General features: G+C 40.3%; 1 protein-coding gene across 1 annotated transcript in view; it reads left to right on the top strand.

The window, feature by feature from the left end:
- Positions 1-17723, top strand: part of LOC111908261 (sorbitol dehydrogenase) — a 115292-nt gene extending 97569 nt beyond the window's left edge. Inside the window, exons 5-6 of the mRNA XM_023904093.1 lie at positions 17284-17522; positions 17609-17723. Coding sequence (XP_023759861.1) covers positions 17284-17522; positions 17609-17723 — 354 coding nt within the window. The remainder of the gene's footprint in view (positions 1-17283; positions 17523-17608) is intronic.
- Positions 17724-19635: the final 1912 nt, after the last annotated feature.

The following is a 19635-nucleotide window of genomic DNA, read 5'->3' as shown; positions in this document are numbered from 1 at the left end:
TTCGGTTGGAAAAAGTTGAAAAACCGAACCCGAACGTTCGGTTAGTTTCGGTTCTTGAAAATTTTGAAAAACCGAACCCGAACCTTCGGTTGGTTTCGGTTCTTGAAAATTTTGAAAAACCGAACCCGAACATTCGGTTGGTTTCGGTTCTTGAAAATTTTGACAAACCGAACCCGAACATTCGGTTGGTTTCGGTTCTTGAAAATTTTAAGAAACCAAGGAGTTTAGATATGCAATAAAAAAACTTTATACATAAAGAAAATAAATTTTGCACAAGAAATATACAACACAGAAAAACTACCTTTGAAGTAATGAGCGAGTCAGATAGTTGAACCGAACCCGAACGTTCGGTTGGTTTCGCTTCTTACGGTAGTGTGAGGAACTGATTCTGATTCCATCATACCGAGCCCTTGCAATATTTTATTGAATGATGCTTCAGGAAGAGCTTTGGTAAAGACATCAGCCAGTTGATCAGTGGTTCTTACGAAGTGAACTTCGACATTTCCATCTTCCACATGATCTTTAATGAAGTGATACCGTAGTGCTATGTGTTTGGTTTTGGAGTGTTGCACCGGGTTATGACAGATCCTAATTGCACTTTCAGAGTCACAATATAGAGGGATCTTCTTCATATTGAGTCCATAGTCTCGAAGTTGACTCTGAATCCAAATCACTTGTGATGTGCAAGATGCAGCGGCAATGTATTCCGCTTCAGCAGTAGACAGCGACACACATGTTTGTTTCTTGGATTGCCAGCTGACCAACTTCCCATCAAGAAATTGACAGCCACCAGTTGTGCTTTTACGGTCGAGTCCACATCCTCCAAGGTCGGCATCAGAATAGGCTTGAACGAAGAAGCCTGAGTTGGAAGGATACCATAGACCCAAGGAGGCGGTTCGCTTGAGATAGCGTAGGATGTTCTTCACTGCCAGCATGTGAGGTTCGCGTGGGTTAGCCTGAAATCGAGCACAATAACATACAGAAAACATGATATCAGGCCTGCTAGCAGTTAGATACATCAGTGAGCCAATCATTTGACGATAGAGCGTGATGTCGACGGCCGGTTTATCGAGTGAAGGGGTAAGTTTGGTGCCGAATGCCATAGGGACTTTGACTTTTGAGTCTCCCATCATGCCAAACTTTGCTAGGAGAGTCTTCGTGTAAGCTTCCTGATTGATAAAGATGCCTTCGGGTCCCTGTCTTATATTTAAACCAAGGAAAAAATTAATAGGACCCATTGAGCTCATTTCAAACTTAGTCTCATTCAACTTTCTGAATTCAGCTGTTAAGCTGGGATTCGTAGAGCCAAAGATGATGTCATCGACATAAATTTGAACTATCATAAGGTGGTTACCTTCCTTTTTGCGAAAGAAGGTGGGGTCAACCGAACCTTGTTTGAATTTGGACATCTTTAAAAATTTTGTAAGCGTTTCATACCAGGCCCTCGGAGCTTGTTTGAGGCCGTACACAGCTTTATCCAGAATGTAGCAATGATGTGGATACTTTTCGTTCACGAACCCAGGAGGTTGCTCCACATACACCGTTTCTTCAAGTTCTCCATTGAGAAATGCGCACTTGACGTCCATTTGGAATACCTCAAAGTTTTTGTGAGCAGCATAGGCCAGAAATATTCTAACCGATTCTAGCCTAGCTACTGGAGCGAACGTCTCTTCGTAATCTATCCCTTCCTCCTGACAGTATCCTTTGACAACCAGGCGAGCCTTGTTTCTTATGACATTACCTTCTTTGTCCATTTTGTTTCTAAAAACCCATTTGAGACCAACAACTGAAGCATCCGGAGGAGTTGGAATGAGGCGCCAGACTTTGTTCCTCTCAAACTCGTTTAGTTCGTCTTGCATAGCTTGAACCCAATCAGAGTGATCGAGGGCAGTGTTCACTGTCTTCGGTTCGACTTTTGATACAAATGAGTTAAACATACAAAACTCAACTTTTGAGAATAAGGATGTCTGTTTTGCCTTCAGTTGGGATCGGGTCAGAACATTGTCAGATATATCACCAACTACTTGAGAGATAGGATGATCTCTGGTCCATTTTGTAAGAGGAGGGTAATTCGGATCAAAGGATGGATCTAGTTCAGCGTTGATCATCTCTTCAGGCTCAGATTGGCTATCGAAATCAAGCGTCATATCATCATGCTCCCCCTCAATGGATGAGTCTTGAGAAACATGAGGTTCAGGGGTTTCTTGCGGTGCTAAACTTTCAGGCATTGAAGCACCTTCGTTTGGAGGGGCATCTTCGGTTGGAGAGGTACCTTCGGTTGGTGAAGGACCTTCGGTTGAAGTAGTAGAGCTTGGCTCCCCCTGGACTTGTGAGCTTGGCTCCCCCTCGACTGAAGCTTTGTTGGTTGGAGATTCAACAGTAGGCGTTTCTCCTTCATGCATTCTTCTTGCAGCATCTTCGACAACCTGCTTCATATGATCTATTTTGTTGTCGGCTGCTCCTGCTTCTGAGAGAGAAGCTTTTTCCGGTTCATCAAAGAGATCCAGAAAATTCTCGTACATATTGGCGATTGAGACTGTGACTTGACCAGTTTGAGGGAAGATTTCCCTGGCAGTGTCATTTATGGCCTGTAGCTTCTTGACATAGCTGTCGTCGAAGGTCACATAGTATGTTTCTTCAATTCTTCTTGATCGTTTGTTTAGGACCCTGTACGCCTTTGAAGTGAGTGAGTAACCCAGAAAGATTCCCTCGTCGGCTTTGACATCAAACTTGTTGCGGTGTTCTTTAGAGTTAAAGATGAAACACCTTGAGCCAAAAACGTGGAAAAATTTCACATTGGGCTTCCTGTTGTTCAGTATCTCATATGGTGTGAGCGTGAATCGCTTGTTGAGATAGGACCTGTTTTGTGTATAACAAGCAGCAGAAATAGCATCAGCCCAAAAATAAAGAGGTAAGGAAGCGAAACTTAACATAGTTCGGGCAGCTTCACACAGAGATCGGTTTCGTCTTTCGACTATACCGTTCTGCTGTGGTGTGTAGGGAGCTGAGAAATTATGACTAATTCCCTTTTCTGCAAGAAACTCTTCAAACTCCTTGTTCTTGAATTCGAGACCATTGTCGCTTCTGATGTTCCGAACAACCTTCTTGAGCTGGACTTCAATTTGCTTGATAAATACTTTCAGCTTTTGAGTCGCTTCAGATTTGAGCTTTAGAAAGAACACCCATGTAAATCGTGAAAAGTCATCAACGATAACAAGAATATACTTGCTACCACCGATGCTTTCTATAGATGAAGGACCACACAAATCGATATGAAGCAATTCGAGTGGTTCAACAACTTTTGTGTTGATTATAGATGGGTGACTTTGACGACTCTGTTTTCCCATTTCGCATGCAGCACACAAATGTTCTCTGTCGAACTTGAGCAATGGAAGACCCCTAACATGACCTCCAGTGACAAGTCGGTTGATATCTTTGAAATTGAGATGAGAGAGTCTTCTGTGCCACAACCAGCTTTCGTCGGATTGAGCTTTTGATAGCAGACAGATTGCTGGGTTCCCTTTGATGGGTTTCATGTTCAGCGGAAACATTTCACCCTTTCGCTCTGACTTCAGAATCACTTTCTTTGTTGTTTTCTCTATGATTTCAGAACCTTCATCATCGAATAAAACTTTGAGACCTGTACCTCCAACAAGCTGAGATACACTGATGAGGTTGTGTTGAAGTCCTTCCACATACGCCACCTTTCTTATGGTAAAATCACCATTCGTTATCATCCCATATCCCTTTATGGTGCCGTAAGAGTTATTTCCAAACTTAACGTTGCCACCATTTGCAAGAGATCTGTATTCCCTGAGTTCCTCCTTCCTTCCTGTCATGTGACGCGAGCAGCCACTGTCGATGTACCATTCTTCGTCAAACTGCTCGTCACTTATAACCTGCAAAAATTAAGCAGATTTAGGAACCCAAAGTTTCTTGGGTCCATGTGAGGATTTCATGGGAACAGGAATAGTTAGAGAGATATCAACAAGATATGTTCTTTTAATCAAAGTTGTTTCATCTTTCCTTTTAATGGTGAAAACTTTTATTTTGTTAAGATTAGGTTGGTTTCCTTTAGGCTCAGGCTTGGATTCATCGACCTTTTGCTTTCCCTTCTGTTCAGCTGATGAATGAGATTTTTGAGGAAAAGTGGGATTAGCGTTAGAGCAAGATGAAGATGAGTGAGTAGGAGTAGAATGACGAGAAGAGTTAGATCGAGATGTCTTCCTTGCTGATGACTTTAGGTGACCCTTTAGCTTTTGATCGTTGGTGGGTTTAACCTTTAAGTCTTGTTCTCTTCTGACTTCAGAACCGAACCTCTGAGTTCGGTTGGAGTTGTTCTTGGAACCGAACCTTTGGTTTCGGTTGAAATCCTTTTCTGAACCGAACCTTTGCTTTCGGTTGGTATTTTCGTGCGAACCGAACCTTGGCTTTCGGTTGGTATCTTCGTGCGAACCGAACCTTGGCTTTCGGTTGGTATCTTCTTGCGAACCGAACCTTGGCTTTCGGTTGTTGGAATTATCGTGCTTTCTTACGGGATTGTTTTCATACTTCAGATTCTTGTCCTTGTGCGAATAGTATGCATTCTGGGAGTGCCAGAATTGTTTCCTTTCAGAAAGGTTTTTCCTGTATCTTAGGTTCCTTTCTATCTTTTTATCCCTCATCTGTTTGGGTTGATGATGAACGTTCGCTTTCCCTTTTGATGTCACCTTGGCTGGTTCCTTTTGATCTTTAGGAGTTTTTCTTTGAGCTGAGGGTGCAGAGGGAATGTTTGACGAAGACTCAGTTTGCCCTGAGGAAGTGGAAGGAGTATCTGATGAAATTTCACTTCGAGCTGTTGGCGTTGAAGGAATGTCTTCTTTTGCTGAATGATCACCCTCTAGAGGAGTGTCTTTAGTACCACTTGTGCTTGGTTCACTGAATTTATCAGGCTTGTTCAAAGGTTCAGGTATGTATCTCCCTTTCTTCATCCAAGAGGTTCTTTCAGATAGGCCAACGGTTTCGTTTCCATTGTCAATAGGAGCTTCCCAGAAGAACTCATCACAGCCATCAGCATTGTCTTCGTTAACAATAGCCGTGAGTTCAGCTGTCTGATGTTCGGTTACTCCAGTCACTTTGTATACCTGATTCGGAGTGGTTCTGACCTTTTGATAGACAACAGCCTTTTCTACCAAGTTCGGGGACTTTTGTTGGGACAATCTAGCGAATTCCACAGAATTTTCAGAAATAAGATTTTTGTGGTTTTCAGTTTCGCTTTTCACAAATTCTGAGCAGTCAACCGTATCCTCTACAGAAATTTCACTCATGTTTTCGTCCTCGTTAAGCTCAGATGCATTTTCAACGTCAATTTTATTTTCTGAGCTTACTTTGGCATTTAGAGAGTCAAACTTTTGTATGGTTTCGGTTCTCAGTTTAAGTCTATCATTTTCGTCCAAAAGATTTTTGAGCATGTCCTTATGGTCTTTGGATTTAATGAAGGACTCAATTTTGTCCAGTCCAATTTGATAAGATGGGTTGACATCATCAGACGAAATCACATTCTCACAATTGTAGGCTTCGGCATCGATTTCATCCTCCTTAAATTCAAGGAATGGTAAAATCATACGGTGGATCTTTTTGCCTATCTCACAGTCCAAATGCAGCTGAGTAATATTGGAATATAAACGTTTAGCTATTAAACAAAAAACATTTCGTTGTTTTAACAATTTCAAATTGTCTCTCTGCAAATAAATGTTTTCGTCTTTGACTTTAATTAATTCCGACTCTTTTAACTCAATCCACATACGCCGCTCCTCACTCTTCGACGCCACCCTGCTTAATTGATCAGTCAGGTTAGAATTGGTGACTCTAGTTTGAGTTAAGCTACTATCTAAATGAGAAATTCTTGTGTTAACGCTTTTTAGTTCTTTCTCATATGAGGATGATGGTACTTTAGATGAAATAAAAACAGATTGTACCTTCTTTATCAGTTCATCAAGCTCATTGAACTGTTGGCTAAGTGGTTTGGCTGTGAAGCACATATCTTCCTGCACTTTCGGTCCAGTGCTTCCTCCATCGGTGTTGTATCCCCTCATTTGAGATGCGCTTGACACCATGAAGCATTTTCCACCACTGCTTTCCTCCTTAGCCATATAAGCCTTTCCATGAGTAGGCTTCCTCACTTCTTCGTCTTCTGAGTCAGTGGACCAAACTTCGGTGCTACCGAACTCATCGTTATTAACCGAACCCTGCACAATAAGAGCATTAATAGAAGGGTTAGCGGTAGACTTTTTCTTCCTCAACTCGTCCAACCTCTTCTGCAGTACGGCTTCCTCATCCTTTCCGTCATCCTTTTCAGCCATCTTTTTAAGGACACAGTCCTTAGCATAGTGGTTCTTGCCACCACAGTAAAAACAGCTTACTCCGGAATCGCCATCTGCCTTCGGTTCCTTCTTGGACTCCTCAGCCTTCGGTTCATTGTTTGCCTTCTCAGAGCTATAACTCCCCTGCCAGTTTCGGTTTTTGTTGCTGGGGAACCTCTTCTTTATGAACCTCTTAGGATTGGATACCATCATGGCATAATCCTCAGTTGTGAGGTCATATTCTTCCAAGTTGAGCTCTTCATCCTCCATCACGGCTTTACTTTTAGATAGGAGGGCCAACGAACCAAGACTAGACACGTTCTTCTCTTGAACAACAATCTTCTCTTGGGACTTTAGAATACCCACCAGTTTCGCCAAAGAGTATGATTTAAACTGTTCATGGGCTTTGACTGTGGAAACTACTGCTCTCCATTCCGATCTCAGTCCGTTCAAGAAAGTAACCTTCTGTTCGATGAGCTTCCTTTCGATGTCGTGTTTGATCATCTTGCTGAGAAGATGATTGAAGCGATCAAACGTCTGGGTCACGGTTTCTTCGGCTCCTTGCCTGAATTCACCAAACTCGGATAGAAGCAAGGTTTGGATGGAGTGTTCAAGGTCTTCGTCTGTTGAATACAGTTCGCGAAGTCTATCCCACACTTCCTTCACCGTAGTGCATGAGCTGACTAGTCTGAATGTGTCGGACTGAAGGGCGAATCTGATCAACCTTAGTGCCTTAATGTTGCACTGGAATTTATCTTTCTCATCCTGTGCAAGATTCGTCACGTCCTTGAGCAAATCATTGTATTCTTTTTGCTTCTTAATAACTCTGGATGTCGCTGAATGAGAAAATGGTCCATTGATAATGGCTTCCCATATGAGAAAGCCATTGTCCTCCGATCCAATCACGTAATCTTCAAAATGATGTGCCCATACTTCATAGTCATGGGTGTATAAGATTGGAATCTTTGTCGTCGAACCAATGCTGTTGGAAATATTAATAGGGTTTGATTGCGTTGCGTCCATGATGATCGTAATAACCTGTTCAAAGATCAGACTTGTAATAAAGCAGATTAGGGCAAAACAATAAATACTAAGATACGTCAATTAAGATGACGACTCAATAAATATCGATGATTGCGGAAAACCCTAATGAGAATCTTTTTCACAGAAAAGAAGTGTATCGATTACACAGCCTCCTGCTCTGATACCAATTGATGAGATTTAAAACACAATAGCTTTTAATCTATAAAGATCGATTAGATCTTGAACAAGTGTGTGAATGTGAAACTGCAAGAACACAATATAAATAACAAGGAAGAACGCAATATTAAGAACAAACAGCTTGAATCAAACGTGTCGAATGATTAAATAAAATCCTTAGAAGAGCTCGATTAAGAACATCAACTGTAAAGGATTAGAAGATTACAAGAGAGCAAATACGTAAACTCTGGAGCGCTAAAACAGAAATCTTGAATCTTAACCTAATATGCATGAAAGCGATAACTTATATACTATACATAAAAGGCTCTCGGTTGGACAGGCCCAAACCGGAGAATACAAGGCTAATCTACGAGCCCAAAAGACGCAATACAAAACAGAACTTCAGCCCAACATGTTCATTGGTACAAACTTTCCTTCAAACATTTACAGGTCTTTCTTTACAGTTCTACAAATCAAAGTCACATAAATACTTATGAATTCACCAGCATTATTGCTGATACTATCTTTCAAAATAACTTGTATTCCCAAGACACGGATAGATAGATACGACTACCAGGTTTAGTGAAGACGAAGCGGTCAAGACTCGTATTTTATTTTGAATATCCATTTTGTAGAATTTTACTATGAAAGAACTCAAATGTAATTAAAATTATAGTATTAATGCAATGAATGATGTTGTTGCTTGTTTACTACATTGCATTGTTGTGATACATTACATGACGTCCTCTACCCCATAACGTTTCCGCCGTTCTCGGTTTTGGGGTGTGATAGCTTGACCAAGAGTCCCACTGTAGTTCCCTCCTACTGATTGCCCTTCATTCAATACGGGCTGTTCAACAAGCATCGTAGTCTCTTCCTTATGTTGTTGTAGTAATCACCTTGTCTCCTCCATTTGGCGATCTAACATCATCTGGATCATTGCTTGTACCCCAGCCATCGTCATTGGCTCAGGTGCAGCTCCTACAACAGGTACTTGCTTAACTACTTGAAGTTGAGGCTGTTGATCTATGTTTCAATTTGCATTTTCAGCTCCACTACAAGTTCTGGCCGTTACAATCTATATAACGAATAAGGCGAATTTAGGTCTTTATCCTTGTTAGACATGTCAATTCCCTTATCACTCGGAAACGTTTACATGTTAGTTCTAATCTCGTAATCATACGCTTAGAATCCTACACACATAAGGTTTCCAGATCCAGTCGGCAACAGACCATAGATCCGAACAAATAATGGCACACATGGCAAACACATAGCATTTAGCACATAAGGGCATTTTAGGCATCTTCCCTAAAATAAACTAGTGGTCGTGTCTAAAATATCGAAGACACTCATCTCACAATCATCACTTAGCATTCTAACTTCAGGTCTAGAAATTCTACAATTTCTTAGTTTGCTTAAACTAATGCTCTGATACCAACTGTGACATCCCCTAATTTCTCGGCCAGAAAAGACCGATTTAATTTATGCTTTTTAAAATAAAATCAGAGAAATCTTTTTAAAAGATGTTGCAGAATTGGTCCCCAAACAAAATATGATAAAAGTTTATCAAAACCCTTCATTAAGAAGGTATATGTTTTCCATATATATATATCAAAACCTCAGGATGTCATGTTCCAATACAGATCAAAAGCATAAATAAGACATTATAAGCCTTTCAACAGTTATTTACAACTACTGGTCTATAATCCAAAAATCTCTCGTCGTCCTCCGACTATGCTCGGGGTCCATTACCTGTAACATAAAAAGTTGAGTGGGTCGGGCTTGGGAGCCTGGTGAGCATAGAGGGTTTTCAACCCACAATAATAATAAACTTATTAAGTTCACCAATCAACAATAACCCTGATTACCCATTCCCGTTATCCTCACTTTACGTCCCTAAACACTTTTCACAAGGGACCTAGCCTAAAGAATATCATCGGGATGGACATTACTGCTAAGGGGTTTCCCTTGTCATACATGTCCTAAAGGCAACCATGAGGGGGATGGAGTACAGCGAATGAACACTCTCAGTTCATTAACTCCTACAGGTTACAGACCTACAAATGTTTCCCACTGGACTGTCTAGAAAGTCCGTGGTCGTTATCCAAACTCCGCTAGATGACTGGATCTCAAAACACATCGAGGCCTCTCCTCAATTTTATTTCATCACACATCACTATCTACCCATGTTCTACCTAACATATTTGTAGATAAAAATACTTATACAGTTTAAAACTTGTATAAAATGTCAACTCAACAGTCACCTCAAATAAACAATTAATATATTTACACATAGCACGTATTATAAGGTAAATACTTCATATCTATGTGTAAAATGAAAGTGACTATATACTCATTAATTTGATGATAACCGGGCAGCAATTCGTTTCCTAAAACGATCATTTCTAATAAAACCGGGAGTTTTATTGAGAAACCAGGCTTTGCAAAAGTCGGGCTTCGAAACCGAAAAAATAAATTTTCCGGGCTTCTCGGGCACTTCGTGGCGTATTCCGGGCTTTACAATCGATATCGGGGCTTTGGGGGATTCTATGATGAAGAAAATATGAAGAGAGAGGCTAAATATGGCAAAATTCCAAAAGTAACCGAGAGCCTTCGAAGGTACCCTTCTATTTATAGGGTCCGATGTCCTGATCCAACAGTTGAGAAGCTTCTGATCCGACGGCTGAGAGGCTTCGCAGGGGGTGGCTCGGATTGGACCTCCCTTCGGTCAAATCAGAATCCGACACGTGGCTTCGCATGACTCAACAACTTCGGTGACTCAACAACTTGGTGACTCAGCAGGACACGTGGTACTTTTTCAGCGAGGGTGACGTGGCAACTCGTGACTATGCGAATTTTCTTGATTCTCGCGCCAAAACTTCTAAAATCCATAACTTTCGCATACGAGCTCCGTTTTTGACGTATTTATATGCAAGCGTAGCTAAAATTACTCTCTACAACTTCCCTTTAGACTTCGTTGGCTAATTTTGAATTTAAATTTTATATTATTATTTTTAACAGACCGGGACAGGAAATCCGTTAAAAATTCATAACTTCTTCATCCGACGTCCGTTTTCGTCAGACTTTTTACCGTTGTACTTCTAATGACGAGACCTTCAATTCTCGTTTAGGTTGTGTCGGCTAAAAGTCGCTCGATCTAAAATTCGAGTTTTTAGCTGTCTACTGCTAAGCTGAAACTTTGAAAAATCATAACTTCCTCATACGAAGTCAGATTTGGGCATTCTTTTTATCGAACTTCTCGGTTTAATGAATACTACAAATTTCGTTTAGATTACTAAGGCTAAAAAGTAGTTTATCGAAAAATCACTTTTTACGACATTCAGCACCGTGCCGGTTTTGTCGCGAAACTTCGACAGGTCATAACTTCTTCGTTATAACTCGGATTTCGACATTCTTTATATCCCCGAAATCCTTGTTTTGACCACTACAACTTCATGTAAAGATATCAGGCTTATCTCACACTTTAATTTTGACGCTTATTTTTATTCTTAATTAATTACACCCTAATAATTAAGCATAAAACACATAATTCACATAAAATTCACATAATTCCTTTTCATTTCTTTTAAATGAGTTACAAAGGTTAACCTAGACTATTAAATCAATATAAATGCCTAGGTTAGAAACACGAGTGTTACAGACTGGGATATCGAGGATCACAAAACGAGGTGTGAAGTAACCATGCAAATCACTTGGTACCCTTAAAGTTTATCACTCAATCGATGTGCCGGTAAACCATACATGCTCCACCGATACTATGATAAACCTTAAGTGACCCTTTACGTACCTTGTTAAGTCCAAGTTAGTGTGCCGGTTAACCACACACACTCCACCAACGACTTAAACAATGTGTAAAGTGTAATTTCATGGATTAGCACCTTATTCACATTTTTCCTAAAGTAACTAAGATTGAGAATTTAATAAAAGCATTTAGTTACTGTATAATATTCATCATACTTTTTAATGTGAATTTATAACTCCTTGTCTTACCCGTTCGACTAACGACCCTCCACCGAGCAAGGAAGCGTTGGGTGAGAGTGGACACCCATTAGGTTGCCATTTTATAGGCAACAACCTTATACCCCCCTTATAGACCGGCTTCGTGAATGAGGCGTACTAGCGGTAAGACGACTTGATCTTATACATATACATATTATTAAATTATAATATAAAGTATAAGGGTTGAATTTTAACTTTTAAAGTTCTAAGGGTTGGAACTAAAGTTTATTAAGTGACTTTACATGTTCAAAAACTTGAGGGAAAGTTTTGTAACTTTACAAAACCTTTCATATTCATAACTTATGAGTTATTAAAATGAAGATTCTTCATTTTATAACTTATGTGTTCTTTTAATGGCTTTTAACACAAAGAGACTTTTGGTTATCCATAACTTGAGGACAAGTTATGGACTCCATTAAAACACATAAAGATCATGAATTAATCATATGAACAAGTAACTCCTATGATATATCAAGAACTCATAAGAACATGAATATTCATATCAACATTTCAAGAACATATGAACACATATAATCATTAAAATTGATATTAGCCAATGTAGATGGATTAGAACAACTATTACACCATCTAAAAAAAGTTTCATAAAACCAAAATAGTTTAGGGTAATGTTTCTAGTCCATTTCCAGCAGCAGAGCTCCAAAAACTGCTCACTGGATGACAAACTCGTCGAGTTCACCTAGGAACTCGTCGAGTTCATGGTATAACACACAAACTCGGCAAGTTTTTGGCCAGAACGCATCGAGTTTTCCTGTCTGGACAGTTTTTGGCTTTTGAAAAACATGTTTGCATCAAGTATTCAACAAACAAGCCTAGGCTCTGATACCACTGATGGGTTTTGAGCATTCTAACACTTCCTAAGTGTACATGCAACCCTAATAAACCTTGGATCTATGTTTTTCTAAATACATGCAAAATTTGGTTTCCAAGGTTCATATCTCTAGGTTTGAAGACTTATATGATATTACCGTCTCACGATCACTCGAGATAAATTCCATGACGTGATTCCAGTGAGCGTGGGTTGAGTCCAATGCTCAGAACTTATGAGCACTCATGATTTTTGTAGCCATGTCCAACAACTTAGACCTCTACAACCAATCATGACAGTCTTGATTCATACCTACTTCTGACATATGACCGACTGTGCAGGTTCGAATAATATGATATACCAAACATAATTATTCTGGAAGTCAAAACATGCAAAAGAAATATAGTAAATGATCGACAAGAGATAGCAACACTTTACTCATAAATAAAACACCTTTTATTCATCATCTAATGTCAATTACACTTTACAAATTTCAAGGTTATCTAACTACTAAATCTAATATCATCCTTCATCCCTATGCTCCGAGCATGCTGGAGATGCTTAACCCGATTCAGTCCCTTCGTGAGGGGATCTGCTGGATTCTCATATGATGATGCCCACTTCACCACGAGGAGTCCTTCTTCTATTCGATGTCTGATAAAATGGTATTTTCTATCGATGTGTCTGGATCTCCCGTGATCCCTTGGTTCCTTGGCTAAGATAAAATCACTTTCACTATCACAGAAACTTTCCATTGGCTCCTTAATAACTGGTACAACTTCAAGGTCTCCGATGAAGTTCTTCAGCCATATTGCCTCCTTTGCTGCCTCGCTAGCTGCTATATACTCTGATTCGCAAGTTGAATCAGCCACTGTCTCTTGCTTGGAACTCTTCCAAGAAATTGCTCCTCTGTTTAAGGTAAAGACCTAGCCTGACTGAGAGCAGAAATTATCCCTATCAGTCTGAAAACTAGCATCATTATACCCTACAACTCTCAAGTCATCACTCCCACCGAGGGTAAGGACCCAGTCCTTAGTCGTCCGTAGGTACTTGAGGATATTCTTTACCGCAGTCCAGTGTGCCTTGACAGGGTTCCCCTGATACCTGCTAACCATGCTCAAGGTAAAGGCTACATCAGGTCGAGTACACGTCATAGCATACATGATCGATCCTACAGCCGAAGCATAAGGTATTCGACTCGTTTATGATATCTTAGCCTCAGTACTAGGGCTTTATGTCTTACTCAATCTAGCATTACTCTGGATGGGTAACTCTCCTTTCTTCGAGTCCTGCATGCTAAATCTATTCAGGACGTTATCCAAGTAAGTACTCTGAAGAGTTGGGATGTCATTTTTTATGAGTAGTATGTCATCCACATACAATACCAAAAAGCTAACTATACTCCCACTAGCCTTGACATATACACAAGATTCATCTTCACTCCTATAAAAGCCAAATTCTTTGATTTTCTCATCAAAGCAAAGGTTCCATCTTCGAGGTGCTTGCTTTAAACCATAAATGGATTTCTCAAGCTTACAAACTCTATTAGGATACTCTGTATTAACAAAACCCTCTGGCTGAATCATCTAAACATCCTTAGCCAACTTTCCATTAAGGAAAGCGGTTTTGACATCCATTTTCCATATTTCCTAGTCATGAAATGCGGCTATGGCTAATAGAACCCTAATAGACTTAATCTTGGCCACTAGAGAAAAGGTCTCATCATAATCAACTCCCGGAGTTTGTAAGAAACCCTTTGCAACCAGTCGTTCCTTATAAATATGTACATTACCATCCATGTCGGTCTTCTTCTTGAAGATCCATTTGCACCCTACAGTCTTACGACCTGGTACATTCTCAACCAAGTTCCAAACTTGATTGTCATACATGGACTGTATCGCACTGTCCACTGCCTTTTTCCACATGGCTGACTCAGGGCCTACCATGCCTTCCGCATAACTGTTAGGTTCATCCAGACCTATCAATGTCTCATCACTAATAAGTGTATCACCTTCCACAGTAATATGGAATCCATAGTAATGCTCAGGTTCATTCCTAACCCTTGTGGAATGCCTCAGAGGTACAGACTTGTCAATTGGCTCAACTGGAGTTTCCTCCTCAAGTTGAGTGCTTCGATCATGACTAAGTCTCTGAAACCACCGTGCCTTGGTGTCCAGATCTGATCCATGAAATATAAGGCTCCGCCACCCTTGCCTTCCAAGCTTTTATCCATCCCTCTCAGGGATTCACCCCCACATTTTCAGGTTTCAAGGCTTCAAGTTGAGCCTCCTTAATTTATGTGGAAAAGTGTGAATGGATAGTCATAGTCAATGATTTGACTCTACGACCATAGTATTCTTTCCGACTTAGGGCGCCAACTACTATGTTGGCTTTACATGTATGATAACGAATTTCGCATTCGTTGTCATTATGTAGCTCGACCCACCGTCGTTGTCTTGTATTGAGCTTTTTCTGGTCGAATATATGTTGAAGGCTCTTGTGGTTTGTAAATATTGTGCTCTTCGTGCCATACAGGTAGTGTCTCCAGATCTTCATAGCAAATACCACTGCTCATAACTCAAGATCATGTGTGGTGTAGTTGACTTCATGTGTCTTTAGTTGTCTTAAGGCATAGGCGATTACCTTACCTCGTTGTATAAGAACACAACCGAGCCCTTGGTTGGATGCATCGCAATAAACCATGAAATTTTCTATTCCTTCTGGGAGGGATAGTATCGATGCACTGCATAAGGCTCGCTTCAGCGTTTGGAACGCCTTCTCTTGTTTCTCTTCCCAGTCAAAGGCCACGCCCTTCTGGGTCAATGTTGTAAGTGGTTTCGCGATCCTAGAGAAGTTATGAGTGAACCTGCGATAGTAGCCATTGAAGCCTAGAAATTGACGAATTTTTGTAGGCGTCTTCGGTGCTGACCAGTTCTCAATGGCCTTTATTTTGGAAAGGTCCACGTGAATTATCTCTTCACTAACAACGTGACAAAGAATTTGAATCTTCGAATCCAAAACTCGCATTTAGAGAACTTCGTCTAGAGCTTCTCTGACCGTAGTGTTTCCAAGACTTGACGTAGATGTTGACTATGATCCTCCTTACTTCGAGAGTAGATAAGTATGTCATCGATGAACATAATGACGAACTGATCCAATTAAGGATGGCACACCCTATTCATTAAGTCCATGAAGACTACAAGCGCATTGGTTAATCCGAATGGCATCACTACAAAATCGTAGTGTCCATAACGAGTTCGGAAGGCTGTCTTGGGAACATCCTCCTCTAGCACTCATAACTGGTGATACCCGGATCTCAGATCTATCTTTGAAAAGTAATTTGCCCCTTGCAGTTGGTCAAACAAGTCGTCTATGCGAGGTACAGGGTAACCATTCTTGACGGTTAGTTTGTTTAGTTCTCTATAGTTGATGCACATACGGGACGATCCGTCTTTCTTCTTCACAAACAAGACCGGTGCTCCCCATGGTGAGAAGCTTGGTCTAATAAAGCCCTTGCTGAGCAGTTTGTTAAGTTGATCGGATAGCTCAGGCATCTCAGCTGATGCTAGACGATAGGGCGATTTGGCTACTGGGGTAGCCCCTGGAACTAAGTCGATTCAGAACTCGACTTGACGTTGTGGTGGTAATCCTGGTAGTTCTTCTGGAAATATGTCAGGAAAGTCACGTACTTCTGGGATGTTCTTCATGTCTTTAGTCTCTTGGCTCATATCAACCACATGAGCAAGGAATGCATGACATTCCTTTCGTAAGTACTTCTGGGCTTGTATACTCGAGATGATACGAAGGTTCATGCCGTTTTTGTCGCAATAGATAACTAGAGTTTCGTTAGACGGTAGATTAAGGCGAACGACCTTTTCATAACACATGATGTCAGCATGATGAAGACTCAACCAATCCATGCCGGTAATGACGTCGAAACTTTTAATTGAGACCGACATGAGGTCGATTGGAAATGAATGGCTATCTTGAGTTAGGGTACATCCTATGTATATACTGCTAGTGCTCTCAGTCTTTCCGTTAGTCATTTCTACAGTGAACAATTCTTTAAGTGCACGTGATTGTTGTTTAAGTAAGTGAGCAAATTTCTGGTTCACGAAACTCCTCTCCGCTCCACTATCAAATAGAATGCATGCATAAGAGTTATCAAGGAGAAACGTACCAGTGACCACTGTAGGGTCGGCTACCGCTTCCTCGTGACATATAGCCAAAACTCTTCCCACTCCGCCAACGTTCCCTGCCTTTGGGCAGTTCCTTTAGTAGTGACCCACCTCTCCGCATCTGTAGCAAGCCTGGCCCACACCAATGTCGGGGACTTGGGTAATTGGCCTAGCCGGAGACTTACAGAAACGGGCAGTGTGCCCCTTCCTGTTGTAGTTAGCGCACTCATTTCCTGGCAGGGTCCGTTGTGGTGGAAGTTACACTTGTTGCACTTGGGCAGGCTTCCAGCATACTGCTTCATTGGCGCAGTAGCAGTAGGTGTTATCGCAGCATCAACAGCCATGACCTATTGCTTTTTGGCAGAGTTCTGTGAACTCATTTTAGCAATGTACTTTTGCTTATGGAAACATCTATCAAAACTTTGATTATGATTAATGAAACCACATTTTTTGTAAACATGTGTATTCACCAACTATTTCTATGGTTGACGCTCGTTTTACATGCTTTTTCAGGAATCATCGAGTAAGTGGAACGTAGGGACACATCACTTGTAGGAGCATTTGTGTGTCTTATTTTATTTTACAACATTGTAATTTCTTTTAAAAATTGTTCAAGAGATACTGTAAATTGTATCGCTTTTTAATACTATGGTTGGTGTTGTCTTTATCTTTTGCTATGAAACCCTAAGTACTATTGTGCCTTGTGTTTCTGTTTTAGCGGGGTAGGAAATTCATCAAAAGCTTCAACCTTCCATCGATACAGTCAAGGCGATACAGAGTTCAGAAGTTCGATCATGTTCATGTTGATACTATGAATGGTCCTCTACAAGACAATGTTGCTACTATAGGAGATGTTCCCGAACCAACCTATATCTCGGATGATCCTCCTTTAAAGTTTATGATTGTTGCAGGTGTTCCTTCCCCAGTTTTCGATGATGAAGTCTCAGAAGAAATCATGTTTGAAGATGATAGCACATCGCGCATCGCACCTCACTCGACATTTTTCATAAGCTTTCCTCCTCTAAATCTCATTTTCACTTTAGACTCTCTTTGTCCTCGAAATCTTCAGATGAAAAAGATGAACTTGATCAAAATGATGTTGTTCCTCCTCCTTCAGAAAAACCATTAGAAGGTCATCAAGATTCTCCTACTCAATAAGATCCACATGATTATGACAATAGCAAAGACGATGTTGATCAGAAGTCTGAAAGTTCCACTTCGGATATAGTATCCCCCAATGAAAATGCCTTACTGGAACTTAGAGATAAGACTGTAAAGTAAATTCCAAGGTTGTTGTTTTCTTTTTCTTTTGCTATGAAACCCTGTGTATTGTTGCGCCTCGTGTTTCCGCTTTAGCGTGGTGGCACATTCATCAAGAGCTTCAAACTTCTTCCTTCAGAGTTTGTGTTTGCTAAAGATGTTCCTTCCCCAATTGTTGATGATGATGTCTCAGAAGAAATCATGTTTGAAGATGACATCACACTTGTCGGTGTTATTCGTATTCGCACCTCTTTCAACACTTTTTAGAAGCTTTCCTCCTCTAAAGCTCAATTTCATTTTAGACTCTCTTCATCCTCAGCAGCATCAGATGATAAAGATGAACTTTAGCAAAATAATGTTGTTCCTCCTCATCCATAAAAAAACATTACAAGGTCATCAAGATTCTCCTACCAGAGAAGATCCACATGATGATTACAATAGCAAGGATGATGTTGATCACAAGTGTGAAAGTTTCACTTTGGACACAGTATCCTCCAATGAAAACATTATGGATATGTTTTCCTTGCTAGAACATTTTAATATCATTGCTACAACAAACTCCCAGGTTGACAAGGTTACTCATCAAGTAGCAGGTCATGAGTCAAAACTTTATATGGTACTCAAATCTCTTTCGGAGATCAAGGAAGCCGCTCCATCCAAATTTGACCGTGCCAATCAACTTGACCAACTTTTCTCGCTTCACCTGAATCATACTCTAGAATATTTTGTAGCTTGTTACAAGGAGAACACGAATCATCACATCAGTACTATCAGCACTATGCTCAAGGTTGATGATGATATGCTCTCTGTTACAATCACCCTAATCAAGCAAACTCATATTCGTCATGTGAAACAAATTCAGAGATTGGAGAAAAAGATTTTTTATCAAATATGCAATGAATATGGTTATGCAAGAAGTACTTATCAAGGTCATCTTTGCAGCTTAACGTTATATGGATGTTCCGAACTTCAAGTTTGATGAAGTGCTTCTCATTCTAAACGAGACCTTTGATCACCTCAAATCTCAAGCTCCAACTGCACAAGCTTATGATTTGCTTTCAAAGCAAATAAATATAAGCTTTCAACGAGTATTTGACCATTTAAGCGAGCTCAAGTCAAATATATTACTCGCGTCGAAGGTAGGGCCATCACATGCAAGAGGTGGAGAACATCATATTGTAGAACAACAAAGAAAACAACAGATAGTTCAATGGAGATCAATCTCAGAATATGCTCTCCGAGATGCAAATAAAGAAGTTGTGGAAGTAGACACATCTGAAGCTTATGATGATGATGATGTTGGGTTTTAGTATACTACAACATCCTATGGTGCACATACAAACCTAAATGCCTTGGATCAATGTTTTCTCTAATTATACATATAATGGTGTTTCCAAAGCATTAAGCCTATAACTAGCATGCAAATGACATAAACAATATGAAATACTACTTAGGATGACATACCTCTTATGTAGCTTGAAACCTTGTTGTATTTGGCCATTAAAAACTTAGCCCCAATAGTGTGGAAGCCTCAAATGGAATCACAACACATCATGGACAAAGGTGGAACTTGAGAGAGAATCTCCATGCACCAAAAACACCTTCATGAACTCCAAGAACTAGTGTAGGCATTTTTTTTGGCTAAGGAGCTCATATTTATAAGTAGGATTCCAAGGGTCATGGGTATAACCCAAATCCATACCCATGGGTTTTATGATCCATGGTTCATGTGGCCCAACTCTTTGTGTATCCATACATAAACTTAGTCCAACATGGATCATAAGTCCAACACATATAAATATAAATAATT

This window comes from Lactuca sativa, chromosome 6 (assembly GCF_002870075.4).
Source record: "Lactuca sativa cultivar Salinas chromosome 6, Lsat_Salinas_v11, whole genome shotgun sequence".
NCBI classification, from domain to species: domain Eukaryota; kingdom Viridiplantae; phylum Streptophyta; class Magnoliopsida; order Asterales; family Asteraceae; genus Lactuca; species Lactuca sativa.
This window is presented reverse-complemented; position numbering and strand designations above follow the sequence as displayed.